Raw genomic sequence first — 14,772 nt, forward strand, 5'->3', positions numbered from 1 at the left:
CTAGCACTGAGCAGTATTCAATGGAAGACTCGAGTGGCATCCACTATTGATCTCTGAAGTACCTCTGATACTCAACTCTGAGAATTCTAGCTGCCATGGCCTCCTTGCTCTGTCTTCTCAACTCAGGGAGCATGCCAGACTTTGTCTAGGTGCATGCTCTGCTGCTGTGACCTGAGAGTTCTCTAGACAGTAAATTGGAGCAATCGTAAGGCCCACCTCACTTGTCCACCTTCTCTCAGGGGTCAGCATCTTGTACTGCCTACTCAGTGTCTGAAAATCATTCTTTGTTGAGTCTGTTGTTGTTATTGAAGGGAGAGGGTAAGTCTAGTTCCGGTTATTCCATATGGTCAGAAGCAAAAAGTCTGTTGTAGTCCTATACTATAATAGGTACATATCTTAGGACAAGGTAGAATACGTTACAGACCTGAAGTCAAGTAATGTAAAGTCACCAACAGGGTTTCACTGTTCATTGAGTTCTGAGTTTCACTGTTCACTGAGTTTCACTGTTCACAAGTTCTGCATTTCCTTTTTATTTCCTTATAGTAATGTGGTTAAGAAAATGAATGCACTTAGGAATTATGGGTTTGGCTCTTCACTGATAGGCTAATTCTACTTCAGGCTCAGGACAGAAGAGTTCATTTGATTTCTTTTTAAACAGTTAACATTTAATTTGTTGTTTACTTTCTGTTAGATATGTATATTTCCAAAATTACGTATAAAAAGAAAATGAATTTTTGCAATCCTAACAGAAAGTGATATATAACATGTCTAAATTTCACCGTTTTTGTTCTAGAAAAGTCAACTATAAAAAGTCACTTCTTCCTTCAACTTGCAAATGTTTCTTAAAAAGAAATAGGATGCTGCAATTCATCCAAAGGGCAATCATACTGACTGACAGCATTTGGTAATTAAAAAATAAAAACACTAAACTATGTACACTGCTTATCACTATCACCTACTACACTTGTCATCCAAAATTCTAGAACCTGATATTTAATTTGGCTAAGCAAGGAACATTGTTTCGAATGACCTTATTCTAAACTAAACCATATTTCCTCCCTATACACACACACACACCTTTTTTTTTGAAAAAAAAAAAAAAAAAAAAAAAAGGTTTTTGTCTTAGGACATGTACACTTGCTGGAGAGAGAGAGAGAGAGGCAGTGACAGTGAGAGGGAAAGTAAGAAATCACCGCCCGGGGTGATGGCCACTCCACAATCCCTTCTAATACATTCTCCTGAAATCTTGGGCATGCACACACATGTGCCCAGTGTGATTTTCAAGCCACCAGGCCTTTAACTGCAGTCAGCCATTTGGGAATGTAGTGATGTAACTGCTACACCATCTGCTAGCCTCTCTCCCAATTTATTAATACATTAGAAGTCTGTAAGTAAAAACAAGTTTAACATTAGTTTTCTCATTAGAAAATGTTACCAACTTCATCCTTAACTTTAGTCTCCTACTGGCATTTCCTTCTTTTCACTCTTCCCTTTTCACTCACCCTTGAAAACAACAGATACCACCTTCATAATAGCACAAACAATAACTGAAGTGAAAAAAAAAAAACAAAAACAGTGATAGGGCTATGTCATTGGAGGAATTATTAAATATTTACAAGCCTCCATTTCTACATCTGTGAACTGTGAACAAAAACAAGACCCACAGAACTGGATGAAATAATGCATGTCAATGCCATATCCTAAACTAAGCTGAGAGGCTTCAAGGCACCACAACAAACTCCCAGGAGAGCAGCAAGGTATTTTAAATAGAAGGAAACACTGAGATTCTCAACATACATTGAACACCAGTGAGACTATTAGATTGTAGAGCATTCCTCTGATGACATATCTTTGTGAAGAAGGGTTTCCAGTGATTGCTGTGATAAAAAGCAAGCACTGCTCATAAATCAACGTGGAACAGAAAATGAAGGTAGCAGTGTTCACCTTGATTCCCAGGTTTGGAAAGCTGTTCAGTGCTTAACAGCACACACAACTCATCAGTAAGTAATGGACTGTTCAAAAAGAAATCAATTATTTTCAATTTATTTATATTATTTTTTGAAATAGCCACTAAAAGTTTTAGAATGTAGTATTTAGACTACTATGCTTAGAAATGACTAATAAAAAGAACTATTAGGTAGTTCTTGTAGCCTAAAGGTTCTCTGAAAAACATAATGAGCCGCTAAAGGTGCCATGAATCAAAGTTTATAAAACTCTGGCTTAATAATATTTATAGAAGTCATAAATAGCATTCATTACAATTTTCATTAGCATTTCAGAAAAACCTTAATAATGTGCTTAATAAGTACTTCTAATAAAATTTTTAGCAACAAATCTAAACAATATATATGTCTTTTGTATCAATAGTTAAGTTTTTTTTTTTAAGAATTATTTTATTTAACTTTATTTATTTATTTTATTTTGGTCAGAGAGGGACAGAGTGAGAGAGAGAAAGGGAACATGAGAAAGCAAGTCACCAGGTCTGGGACTCGAAATGTGTGTGGGAGTCCATGTGAGAATTCAGAGCCCTTAACCACCACACCATCTGCTGGACCCAATAGTTCAGTTTAACAGCAATTCTTTAAAAATATAGAAGATAAATTTTATAGAAAAAGATACTTTTCAAACATATAACAATCATATCTGCCAACTTTATAATCTAGTTTAGGTTAGTTATTCTTCTAACCATAACCCTAACATCATTTATTTAATAAACATTTATTCTTCAAGTAGCAGTAAAAGAGAGTATTAGGTACTAGGGACATTAACATTAGTGAGACAGAAAACTTTTGCTCTAGAAGCCCAGCATCCAGTCATAGAAGCCTGAACACAATTCTATACAAAAAGTGCTATGGGAGCATTAGCGCCTCGTTTAGCCAAAGGATTTCAAGAAAACTATTAATTAGCCCCACAGTAGACAATGGTTCTGGAAGCACGTTTATTTTGGGTATAATCTGTAAGCCAAAAAAAAGTAATCCCATAATCTATCACAGAAAGGTCTAAATAAACTTTGTTCAGAAATAATTATCCTGGGAGATCTAGCCATTTGGGGAGAAAGGAAGATGTCCCACTGATAACTGGGCCTCCAGCATCCAAAACTCGCGTGAACAGCCCTTCTTCAAGAGACAGCCAGCTCCATGGCTCCTGAGATCTAGCCATTTGGGGAGAAAGGAAGATGTCCCACTGATAACTGGGCCTCCAGCATCCAAAACTCGCGTGAACAGCCCTTCTTCAAGAGACAGCCAGCTCCATGGCTCCTGAGATCTAGCCATTTGGGGAGAAAGGAAGATGTCCCACTGATAACTGGGCCTCCAGCATCCAAAACTCGCGTGAACAGCCCTTCTTCAAGAGACAGCCAGCTCCATGGCTCCTGAGATCTAGCCATTTGGGGAGAAAGGAAGATGTCCCACTGATAACTGGGCCTCCAGCATCCAAAACTCGCGTGAACAGCCCTTCTTCAAGAGACAGCCAGCTCCATGGCTCCTGAGATCTAGCCATTTGGGGAGAAAGGAAGATGTCCCACTGATAACTGGGCCTCCAGCATCCAAAACTCGCGTGAACAGCCCTTCTTCAAGAGACAGCCAGCTCCATGGCTCCTGAGATCTAGCCATTTGGGGAGAAAGGAAGATGTCCCACTGATAACTGGGCCTCCAGCATCCAAAACTCGCGTGAACAGCCCTTCTTCAAGAGACAGCCAGCTCCATGGCTCCTGAGATCTAGCCATTTGGGGAGAAAGGAAGATGTCCCACTGATAACTGGGCCTCCAGCATCCAAAACTCGCGTGAACAGCCCTTCTTCAAGAGACAGCCAGCTCCATGGCTCCTGAGATCTAGCCATTTGGGGAGAAAGGAAGATGTCCCACTGATAACTGGGCCTCCAGCATCCAAAACTCGCGTGAACAGCCCTTCTTCAAGAGACAGCCAGCTCCATGGCTCCTGAGATCTAGCCATTTGGGGAGAAAGGAAGATGTCCCACTGATAACTGGGCCTCCAGCATCCAAAACTCGCGTGAACAGCCCTTCTTCAAGAGACAGCCAGCTCCATGGCTCCTGAGATCTAGCCATTTGGGGAGAAAGGAAGATGTCCCACTGATAACTGGGCCTCCAGCATCCAAAACTCGCGTGAACAGCCCTTCTTCAAGAGACAGCCAGCTCCATGGCTCCTGAGATCTAGCCATTTGGGGAGAAAGGAAGATGTCCCACTGATAACTGGGCCTCCAGCATCCAAAACTCGCGTGAACAGCCCTTCTTCAAGAGACAGCCAGCTCCATGGCTCCTGAGATCTAGCCATTTGGGGAGAAAGGAAGATGTCCCACTGATAACTGGGCCTCCAGCATCCAAAACTCGCGTGAACAGCCCTTCTTCAAGAGACAGCCAGCTCCATGGCTCCTGAGATCTAGCCATTTGGGGAGAAAGGAAGATGTCCCACTGATAACTGGGCCTCCAGCATCCAAAACTCGCGTGAACAGCCCTTCTTCAAGAGACAGCCAGCTCCATGGCTCCTGAGATCTAGCCATTTGGGGAGAAAGGAAGATGTCCCACTGATAACTGGGCCTCCAGCATCCAAAACTCGCGTGAACAGCCCTTCTTCAAGAGACAGCCAGCTCCATGGCTCCTGAGATCTAGCCATTTGGGGAGAAAGGAAGATGTCCCACTGATAACTGGGCCTCCAGCATCCAAAACTCGCGTGAACAGCCCTTCTTCAAGAGACAGCCAGCTCCATGGCTCCTGAGATCTAGCCATTTGGGGAGAAAGGAAGATGTCCCACTGATAACTGGGCCTCCAGCATCCAAAACTCGCGTGAACAGCCCTTCTTCAAGAGACAGCCAGCTCCATGGCTCCTGAGATCTAGCCATTTGGGGAGAAAGGAAGATGTCCCACTGATAACTGGGCCTCCAGCATCCAAAACTCGCGTGAACAGCCCTTCTTCAAGAGACAGCCAGCTCCATGGCTCCTGAGATCTAGCCATTTGGGGAGAAAGGAAGATGTCCCACTGATAACTGGGCCTCCAGCATCCAAAACTCGCGTGAACAGCCCTTCTTCAAGAGACAGCCAGCTCCATGGCTCCTGAGATCTAGCCATTTGGGGAGAAAGGAAGATGTCCCACTGATAACTGGGCCTCCAGCATCCAAAACTCGCGTGAACAGCCCTTCTTCAAGAGACAGCCAGCTCCATGGCTCCTGAGATCTAGCCATTTGGGGAGAAAGGAAGATGTCCCACTGATAACTGGGCCTCCAGCATCCAAAACTCGCGTGAACAGCCCTTCTTCAAGAGACAGCCAGCTCCATGGCTCCTGAGATCTAGCCATTTGGGGAGAAAGGAAGATGTCCCACTGATAACTGGGCCTCCAGCATCCAAAACTCGCGTGAACAGCCCTTCTTCAAGAGACAGCCAGCTCCATGGCTCCTGAGATCTAGCCATTTGGGGAGAAAGGAAGATGTCCCACTGATAACTGGGCCTCCAGCATCCAAAACTCGCGTGAACAGCCCTTCTTCAAGAGACAGCCAGCTCCATGGCTCCTGAGATCTAGCCATTTGGGGAGAAAGGAAGATGTCCCACTGATAACTGGGCCTCCAGCATCCAAAACTCGCGTGAACAGCCCTTCTTCAAGAGACAGCCAGCTCCATGGCTCCTGAGATCTAGCCATTTGGGGAGAAAGGAAGATGTCCCACTGATAACTGGGCCTCCAGCATCCAAAACTCGCGTGAACAGCCCTTCTTCAAGAGACAGCCAGCTCCATGGCTCCTGAGATCTAGCCATTTGGGGAGAAAGGAAGATGTCCCACTGATAACTGGGCCTCCAGCATCCAAAACTCGCGTGAACAGCCCTTCTTCAAGAGACAGCCAGCTCCATGGCTCCTGAGATCTAGCCATTTGGGGAGAAAGGAAGATGGGGGGTGATTTCTGGCTTTCTGTCTGTTTCTCTGGCGAGCGAACACACCCTATAGCAAAAGCCTCTTCAAAAAAAAAAAAGAAAAAAAGAAAGAAAGAAAGAAAGTGAGAAATAATTGTCCTGGGGCTGGCAGGTGGCATGGGGGTTAAGGGTGCTGGACTCTCACATAGCCAACTGCAGTTCGAGTCCCAGACCTGGCAGCTTACTTTCTCAATTTCCCTCTCTATCTCTCTCACTGTCTGTCCCTCACTAGTGAAATTAAAATAAGTAAACAAATAAAGTTAATAATTATTAAAAGAAAAAAAAGAAATAATTATCCCAATCTAATTATATCAGAATCTCTGGGAGGCTAAACTCTAGGCATCAGTAGCTGCTCAAGCTCCCCAGGTGATTATCCTGTGCAGCCAGGGTTGGAAACCATTGGCTCATTGATTAAGTCATAGCAGCATAACTGATTTCTGCTTAGAATCTTCAGCATAAAGACAGGGTCCTGGGCCAGGTAGTGACATGGTTATTAAGAGAGCTAGATCCCACATGACATATGGATCGAGCCCTGGATCAGCATCTTGGAAAACATGCCAGGTGCAGGTGCACATCTAAAATCCTAAGAGGAGAATGGAGAAGAAAGGACTGCAGCATTTCCATCCCACAGGGGGGTGGTGTTTCACTCTCTTTCTCTTTCTCTCTATCCAGCAAGAACATGAGCCCTATAGCAAACTTAAACACACACACACACACACACACACACACACACACACACATATACAAGATTGGATGCACTCAGTCCCAGAGAACAGTCTGAGACTATTCTCACTATATGTATATTTGCAATTTATTTTTTGGTATGTGCTAATAACAAGAAACTTAAGACTTCATGTTTGGGAGGCCAGCAGGTGGCGAGGTGGTTAAGAGCACTGTACTCCCACATCATTGACAATGGTTAGAGTCTCAGATCTGGCAGCTTGTTTTCTCACTTTCTGTTTCTCTCTCTTACTCTCTCACTCTGTCCCTCTCTGGTCAAAATTTAAATATGTAAATAAATAAAGTTCAAATAATTCTAAAAATATATATACATAAAAGACTTCGTGTTCAGTATCCGATGGTATTTCTGGCATAAGCCAAGAAAATTAAGTTACCGCCAATCAACATTATTTGTTCACTAAAATGTCTAACTTTTTAGACTTTATTCTTTAAAGCTAAGAATGCTAGGATCATAACATTTTGGCACATGAAGAACAAGTGCTGATAGGGATGCTCATCATCTATTTTCAAGAAAGTACCTGGGGTCTAGCAGGTGGTGTAGTGGTTAAAGCGCTGGACTCCCGCATGGTCGACCATGGTTTAAGTCCCAGAACTGGAGGCTTGAAAATCATGCAAGGCATGTGTGCAAGCATGCCCAAAATCCCAGGAGGAAAATGGAGAAGGGACTGCAGTGTGGTCATCCCCCTGGGAGGGGGGGTGATTTATCAATTTCCCCCCTCACTGTCACTCTCTGGTGAATGCATGTTCCCTTTAGCAAAACTTTAAAAAAAAAGAAAAAAAAAAAAAAGTACCTGCAGACAAGCATATACAGAACAACAAAACCAGCACAGAAAAAGAATTTATCTTTTCATGTAGGAGTTATGTATGAGGCAATACAAGATATTAAATACTGGGTTTTGCCAATTTTATTTTAAATTCAAAAAAGAAAATTAGTCATTTAAAATATGTACGTTCTTTTGTGTGTGAGTGTGAGAAGACAATAGCATATTTTCAGTATTTTCTTGTAAAAATGGATAAACTGGCCTGGGTGGAGCAAAGCGAGCACAAGAGTCATATTAAGAAGTTTTAATAAGAATTCAATGAAAGAAACCAATAAGTTTTAAGAAAAATTAAAGGAAAGTTTAAGGAAACCAACAAGTCTTTGAAGTCCTTAGAAAATAGAATTTTCTGTGGGGACCAGCAGTTGACATATCGGCTATGTCACTGGACTCACATGTAGTCGACTGTGATTTCTTGCTTTCTGTCTCTGCCATTCTGGTGAGCACACACATCCTACAGCAAAAACCTCTCAAAAAAAAAAAAGAAAAGAAAAGAAAGCAGAATATTCTCTCAAAGGCTGGGCCCAGAGCCTAGTAGTTAAGGGAGGTGGATACCCAAAACCTGACAAAATGGTGAAATGGTGGAGGAGTGATTGTAGTGTGACCATGCTCCACTGGGCGTGATTTCTCCCTCTTTGTCTCTGTATGTGATGAGTACACACACCATCCAACAACCTAAAGACAAGTTTTTTCTTTATTTAAAAAAAAATTCTCTATAAATAACGATCTTTATTGGCTGTTCAGAAAAGGAAACATCGGGGTGGACCCCACATTCTGAACTTTAGAAAGTGAACGTATGTCAGAACCAGTCACTGTTAATGGAAGAGCTGAGGACAAGACATCTATAGGGTAAAAATCATTGTGCTCAGCAGTTAGCGTAATGGCTATGTCGCTGGACTCCCATGTAGTCAACCACGGTTTGAGTTCCGGACCCAGTGGCCTAAACTCAAGATCCTGAGAGGAGAATGGAGGAGAAGGAATTGCAGTGTGGCTGTCCTCCCTGGGGGGTGATTTCTCGCTTTCTGTCTTTCTGGCGAGTGCATGCATGTGCTCTATAGCAAAAATCTCTCCCACCCCCCCCCAAAAAAAAATCATGATTCTTTTTTTTTAAGAAGGGGACAATTTCTGCTTTGGATTGCCTAAGGGAGAATATCTGACACAATCATAATATATACTGTGCAATCTTTGACCATATTAAAACATTTTAATAGACAAAAAAATAAAGTGTTTATCTTATAATACAGACTAAGTTCTAAAGAAATGAAGGGGAGGTAGAGATGAAAGTGAGCCGGAATGGGCTAAGCAGATTCTCATGAAGGAATAAGCCTTGAGTGGGACGGACAGGTTTGGATTGGAAAGGTAGAGAACAGCACTCTTGCAGTCTTGGAGGGAGAAGGTATAATAAGAAACAGCACGACAAAGGCTTGAAAAAGCATGAGGGACCACCAGTTCGTATAATGGCTATGTTGCTGGACTCCCATGTAGTCAATCGTGGTTCGAGTCCCAGACCTGGTGGCTTAAACTCACATCAGGCACATGTGCATGCGTGCCCAAGATCCTAAGAGGAGAATGGAAGAGATGGAAGATACAGGATTACAACGTGGCCACCCACGGGGGATGATTTCTTGCTTTCTGTCTCTCTGTCTCTCTCTCTGTCTTTCTGGCGAGCACACGTGCCCTATAGCAAAAACCTTTCCCCCCCCCAAAAAAAAACAACAAAAACCAAAAACAAAAAAAAAAAACAAAGAAAAAGCATGATACTTTGGAAAAGCAATGCAGAAACACCAGTGTCCTTAACACTGGATAGAAAGGGTGGGGTCAAATTATGGAAGGCCTTTATTTACGAATTGAGGAGTTACAACTTATTCTTACTGAAAAACAGGGTTGCACTTCAATTTAATATAAAAAATGATTTTAGAAGATTCTTCTGGTAAATTACCAGAAGGATACACTGAAATTCAGGGCGCTGAGACTACTGAAGATAAAAAGAGCACACAATATTTCCTAAGCATAGTTCCCTGAATATAACAGGTATTTTAAAATGGTGAAAACATAGGGACAGCAGGTGGCATGATAGTTAAGGGCACTGGACTCCCACATGGCTGACCATGGTTCGAGTCTTGGACCTGGCAGTTTGCTTCCTCACTTTCCCTCTCTCTCTTTCTCTCTCTCTCTTGCTCTCTTGCCTCACTCTGTCCCTCTGTGGTCAAATTAAAATAAATAAATAAATATGTAAGTAAATAAATACATAAATAAATGTAAAATAATTCTTAAAAGATTTTAAAAAATAAGTAAAACATTTAATAAAGAAAAAACTGTGAAAACAAACACTGTACACCACAATGTAGATCTTGATATCTCTCCACAATGAATGCCAAATTAATTTTATAAGCAAAGTGATTTATAAAAAAGATTTGTTAATTCTTAAACATTAATATTTTAAGTATTACTGTAAAGTTTATAGTAGGAAATATAACAACATACCCACAAGATTACAAATCCATTTATGCTGGCTTTATAGGCAGAAGCAATACTCAAACTTTTTTTTCTTTTGTCCTAGGGCAGGTGTGCTTGTGGTATGGTAGTAGAGACAGTGAGAAGTTAAGTGAGAAAATACCCCCAGGCGTCATGACCACACTGCAATCCCTTCTCTCCCAAGTATCTTAGACATGAACACACATGCGCCTAGTTTGATTTTCAAGCCACCAGTTCTGGGACTTGAACTGTGGTCTGCCATATGGGAGTCCAGTGCCGCAACTGTTAACTCCATCTGCTGGCCCCCAAACATTTTTTTCTAAAAGAATTATTTACACAATCTAAATCTAATGAAGATAAGTAGAATAGTTAAGATAGTATTTTATTATTTTTTCCACATTAAATATTTGTGCCAAAATGGGTGTTTTTCGGGCCTTTAAAAATTATTTGGCATAAAAGATGATTGCTAGATTTTGGAAATATGATTAATGTTAAATTTCCTGACCTTAGGGGACCAGCAATTGGTGTAATGGCTATGTGGCTGAATTCCCATGTAGTTGACTGTGGTTCGAGTCCTGGACCCGGTGGCTTAAACTCACACTGGGCGCGTGTGCATGCGTGCCCAAGATCCCAAGAGGAGAATGGAGGAGAAGGGATTGCAGTGTGGCCATCCTCCCTGCGGGGTGTTTTCTCGCTTTTTGTCTTGCTGTCTCTCTCTGTCTTTCTGGCGAACGCACGCATCCTATAACAAAAACCTCGCCACACACACACACACACACACACACACACAAAAATAAAATCCTGACCTTGGAGTAAAGTACAGCAATAATCCTAAATACTATAGGTAATGCATACTTTGTAGCTGAAAAATTTGACTTTCTATCATAATTAGGAGAAATCACAACTAAAGAAACATTTAGAATTTAGATAAGATTAGTGCCTTAAGTAATGTCACTATAAAATAAAATAAAAAGCAGGTGAAAAGTCTTTCACATACTAAATCAAAACTCCCTCCCCTGAGTATTTTAATAAAGAATTCATCAATATAAAAATTATATTTTTGTATGGAATATGCTATACAAATCAATACTATTGCAAGGTATATTTCAGTTTATTTGGTCTAAAAGACAATCTGAAGAAATTAAGTCCCTGATTGGGTACAACCAATATTATTCATAGTTATTTCTTAGAAGAATTATTACCCATTCTCCTTTATTCAAACCATGTTACCTTATGTATCAAAAGTATATACTCTTTTTTAATACACTTCTCTTTGCTTAAGATTATCATCATATCACTACCATTTTCCTCATGGGAATAAAATTATACTATTTTAGTCAGGTTAAAACCTTAGCTGATGTTAATATTCTATATGCAACTATTAGGGTCTTAATGCTCTTCACTTATTAAATCTAGAAAAATTTAATGTTCAAAATATTTAAAGACTTATATTTGTAAGTATGCCTTTCAACCACTATTTTAATTTATAAAAATATAACCAGTATCTAAATTGATCCTAACATAGCAAAAACATAATAAAGAACAAGTAGCTATCACTTGAAAAACCTCTAAAAAAAAAAGACTATCATATTTGAAATAAACCAAAAGAGATTACTTTGCCTAAATCTTAAGAAAGAAGCAATATATTTGAATTAATCTTTTTATTTTCATTTCATCCACTTGCCCCCAAATTTCCCAAAGCTTACTAATCTATTTTTCTTGTGGTACAATAGTCCCTTTCTTTAAAATAGACTGCCAAGATAATTTCTTAAATAATTTTAAATCAATTACATAGCTCACATGAAATTCTAGTTGTTTACAATTCTCCTAATGAAAAGATAAGACCTCAACATAAGATACACTGACAATATTAGATGATATTGGATAATGTCCTCTATCTGTAGCTGACCTATGAGAAATTCTGATTATCATAGTAAGAACGGCAGGCCATTTGTTGGATTTATGTGATATGCTATAAACTGGAAATTTGAGGGTAAAAAAGATTTACTATTAGAAGCAGCAGAACCCAAGAAAGCAAAATTGTGCAACCAACACCTGCACCTTCCTGTGCTCCCTAAAGCAATAAAACATGTTAATAAAAAGCTTACATGAAAATTAGGTTTGAGTAAAAGGAAATAAAAGCATAATATGCTGGACGAAATACAGTAAGAAGGTTGCCAGAGTCTTTTTCTAAAAAATGGTTGAATCTGAATTATTTCAAATCAAAACTAAGACCATGACCAGCTGGCAGATGACTTACAGAGCACGGCAACAGCCCCAGACTCGAACATGAGACATTCTTCCTTATGCCTAGTTTCCACTATGAGGCTGAAAGGTGGGGGATCCAATTTGTGATAGATCCGAAATCCTTTGCTAAACGCCATTCTCCTTTCTTCAGAGGCAGCCCTGTAAAAACCAGGCAAAGCAAAGCAAATGAGGCTGATGTTTCCTTCTGCAGCAAGGATTGCAAGGCATCCAGAAGTCCCTCTCTGCCAGGTTTTGATGGGGGTGGGGGGAGGGTGGGGAAAAGGGGGTTCTCAGAGAATGGTTTATCCAAGTCGCCACTTAATTTTTACCAAAAAAAGCTGGAGGAAAAGCTATCAATTTTGACAGCAAGGCAAGAAACAAGGTTTTGGTACTATTAAATCCACAAACTGTTTAGTTAACATGAGTTTCCCGTTTAATTTAGGTTTACCCAAAGGGAAAAAAAAGAGCGTATTTCGTTTGGAGTTGTTTATCAGCTTCCTGGTTCAAGATTTGTCACCACGATGAAAGGGAAGCGATTCGGAAACTTCAAGCCTTTCCTTTGGGGGAGAAGGAGAGGAGGTGGGAGGGAAGGTTAGCACGGCCGGTTCAAAGCTCCTTAGGGGGCGGGAGGAGGGAAAGGATTATCCGACACCACAGGCTCTCCCGGGGGCGGCCGCGAAGGGCAAGGGAAGCGACACAGGTTACCAACGCCTCCCGACCAGCTGCGGGCCACTGCCGGCCAGGGGGGCGGCAGGCGGAGCCCGAAAATATGAATGGCCACCCGGGAAGAGTCGCGACTCCGGGCACAGAGACGACTGGGGCTTCTCGGGGGTCTCGGATGGCCGACTGCCAGCGAAACAGGTTGCCTGCCAGGGGACGGAGGCACCGAGCGGTCCAGCCCCTCCATTATGCGCCAGCACAGATGGTCCGCGCCCAGATGGACTCGTTTCCGTGCCCGCCTGCAGACTGACAGCCGCTGTCAGCACTACCCCCGGCCCGACGCCGCACCTCTCACCGCCCGCCTGCCTCCCGCACCCCCGCTGCCCGCAGTCTGCCCTCACCGCTCTGGCTGAGGCAGTGGCAGGGAGCCTGCCCCAGGAAGCGTCCGCCGCCAGCCCAACTGCCAGTGGGTCTGGCCGCGGCCGCTCCCCGCCCCCCGCCGGCTGGCTCACCGCTTCCTCCGGCTCCTCCTCCTCCTTCTCCCGCAGCCGCCGCCGCCACAGCCGCCGGAGACGTCACTTCCGCTCCAACAGGCCCATCTCTTCCGCATTGCGCCGCGGCCGGGGGCGGAAGGCCCGCCCCACGCGGGGATGGGGCGGGGCGTCCGGGGAGATGCCCCACCCACACCAGGCCTCCCTGCCGGGCGAGGCACTGGTCAGCTGCTGCCTCCTTCACCTGCAGCGCCCTTCGCCTCCCGCAGCGTGTCCCCAGGTCGCAGCTGCAGAGCCCACCGCCGAGGATGCTGGGAGAGGGAGGAACCGGCCTCCTAGGCCCCTCGCGTGGGCTCTTTAGACAACCCTCTTCATGGGCGCCAAGGAGACTCTGGGGAAAGCTCTGGGGGCTGAGTATTGATTCGTGCCCAAGTTGGGCGTCAGGACCACCCCCTGCCGCCTACTCCGGCCTGACGGGCGAGGAGGAGGGCTCGGGACTGTTAGCACGCCAGGCCAACCAGGTGGCACCTGAAGAACTGTCCATGGTTTCGCAGCCAACAGCCCAGTGTCTATTCTAAGCGCCTAGGTAGGTAGCAGGAAAGCTATGCTGCTTTGGAACAGTTGTTTGCTGCCTTTCTTCTTGGGTGTTCTGGAGCTCTCAGGAGCGCTATAGAAGAGTGATAGCTGCACATACTACGGAGAGTGGGCAGTCATAAACCAGGGTTCCAAGGCTGAGTCACAAAATATGGCTATACTCAGGCAGGCCACTGCGGTTGCCACTGAATGAGGAATATGTCGGCCGTGGAATTTAGTAACCAAAGGCATTTAACACTTCCATCCCATCCTCACTTTCCAACAAATCATGCTTCCTGGCTAGTATCAGTGTGTTCCAGACTTCTTACTCAATTTAATAGACCTAAATAGGATTATAAGTCAGTCAACAAGGCCAAAAGGAAATAAAAACCCAAAGAATGCAACACTGGGCAACTTCCTACTTGCCTTTGCCTTAAAAAGAGAGAGAGAGAGAGAGAGAGAGAGGAGAAAAAATATCTTCCCCTTCTTGCTTTTAAAACAGCAAAAGCAGAATTTAAATTCAGTACATTGCAAACTCATTTCCCCCTTCAGATCCTGTCATGTGAATAACATTTCATTTTAGAGAAGCTGAGCCCAGCCTGGTTTCAGGACATTAAAATAGCTTTGATTAATTGGAAAACAAGATGGAAGAATACAAAGACACTTGGACTTAGTTCTGAGAACTGGAAGGGATTTCTCTCTAGTACTGTTTCCTTAGGAAAACTGGTTTGCTGTTCTTACCATAAACAGCCTCAAAATTACACTAATATTAACAAAATCTACTTATCAGTGGTTACTCACTTTTATTTTCAACTTATGTTAGAGGGTACATGCACTTGCCAAAGAGAGTAGAGAG

The 14,772-nt window shown here is 42.9% G+C and overlaps 1 protein-coding gene across 15 annotated transcripts in view; it reads right to left on the reverse strand.

Moving 5' to 3' along the window:
• The window catches only part of SYNJ1 (synaptojanin 1), a 107,943-nt gene extending 94,455 nt beyond the window's left edge, over positions 1-13,488 (reverse strand). For all 15 annotated transcript variants that reach the window (XM_027773956.1, XM_014589909.2, XM_027773959.1 and 12 more), the window contains exons 1-2: positions 13,365-13,488; positions 12,206-12,351 (exon numbers count right to left, since the gene is read on the reverse strand). In XM_027773956.1, the coding sequence (XP_027629757.1) occupies positions 12,206-12,351; positions 13,365-13,462 (244 nt within the window). In that variant the 5' untranslated portion in view covers positions 13,463-13,488. The remainder of the gene's footprint in view (positions 1-12,205; positions 12,352-13,364) is intronic.
• Between the last annotated feature and the right edge of the window lie 1,284 nt (positions 13,489-14,772).

The sequence above is a fragment of the Tupaia chinensis genome, unplaced genomic scaffold (assembly GCF_000334495.1).
Source record: "Tupaia chinensis unplaced genomic scaffold, TupChi_1.0 Scaffold000392_1, whole genome shotgun sequence".
NCBI lineage: Eukaryota > Metazoa > Chordata > Mammalia > Scandentia > Tupaiidae > Tupaia > Tupaia belangeri.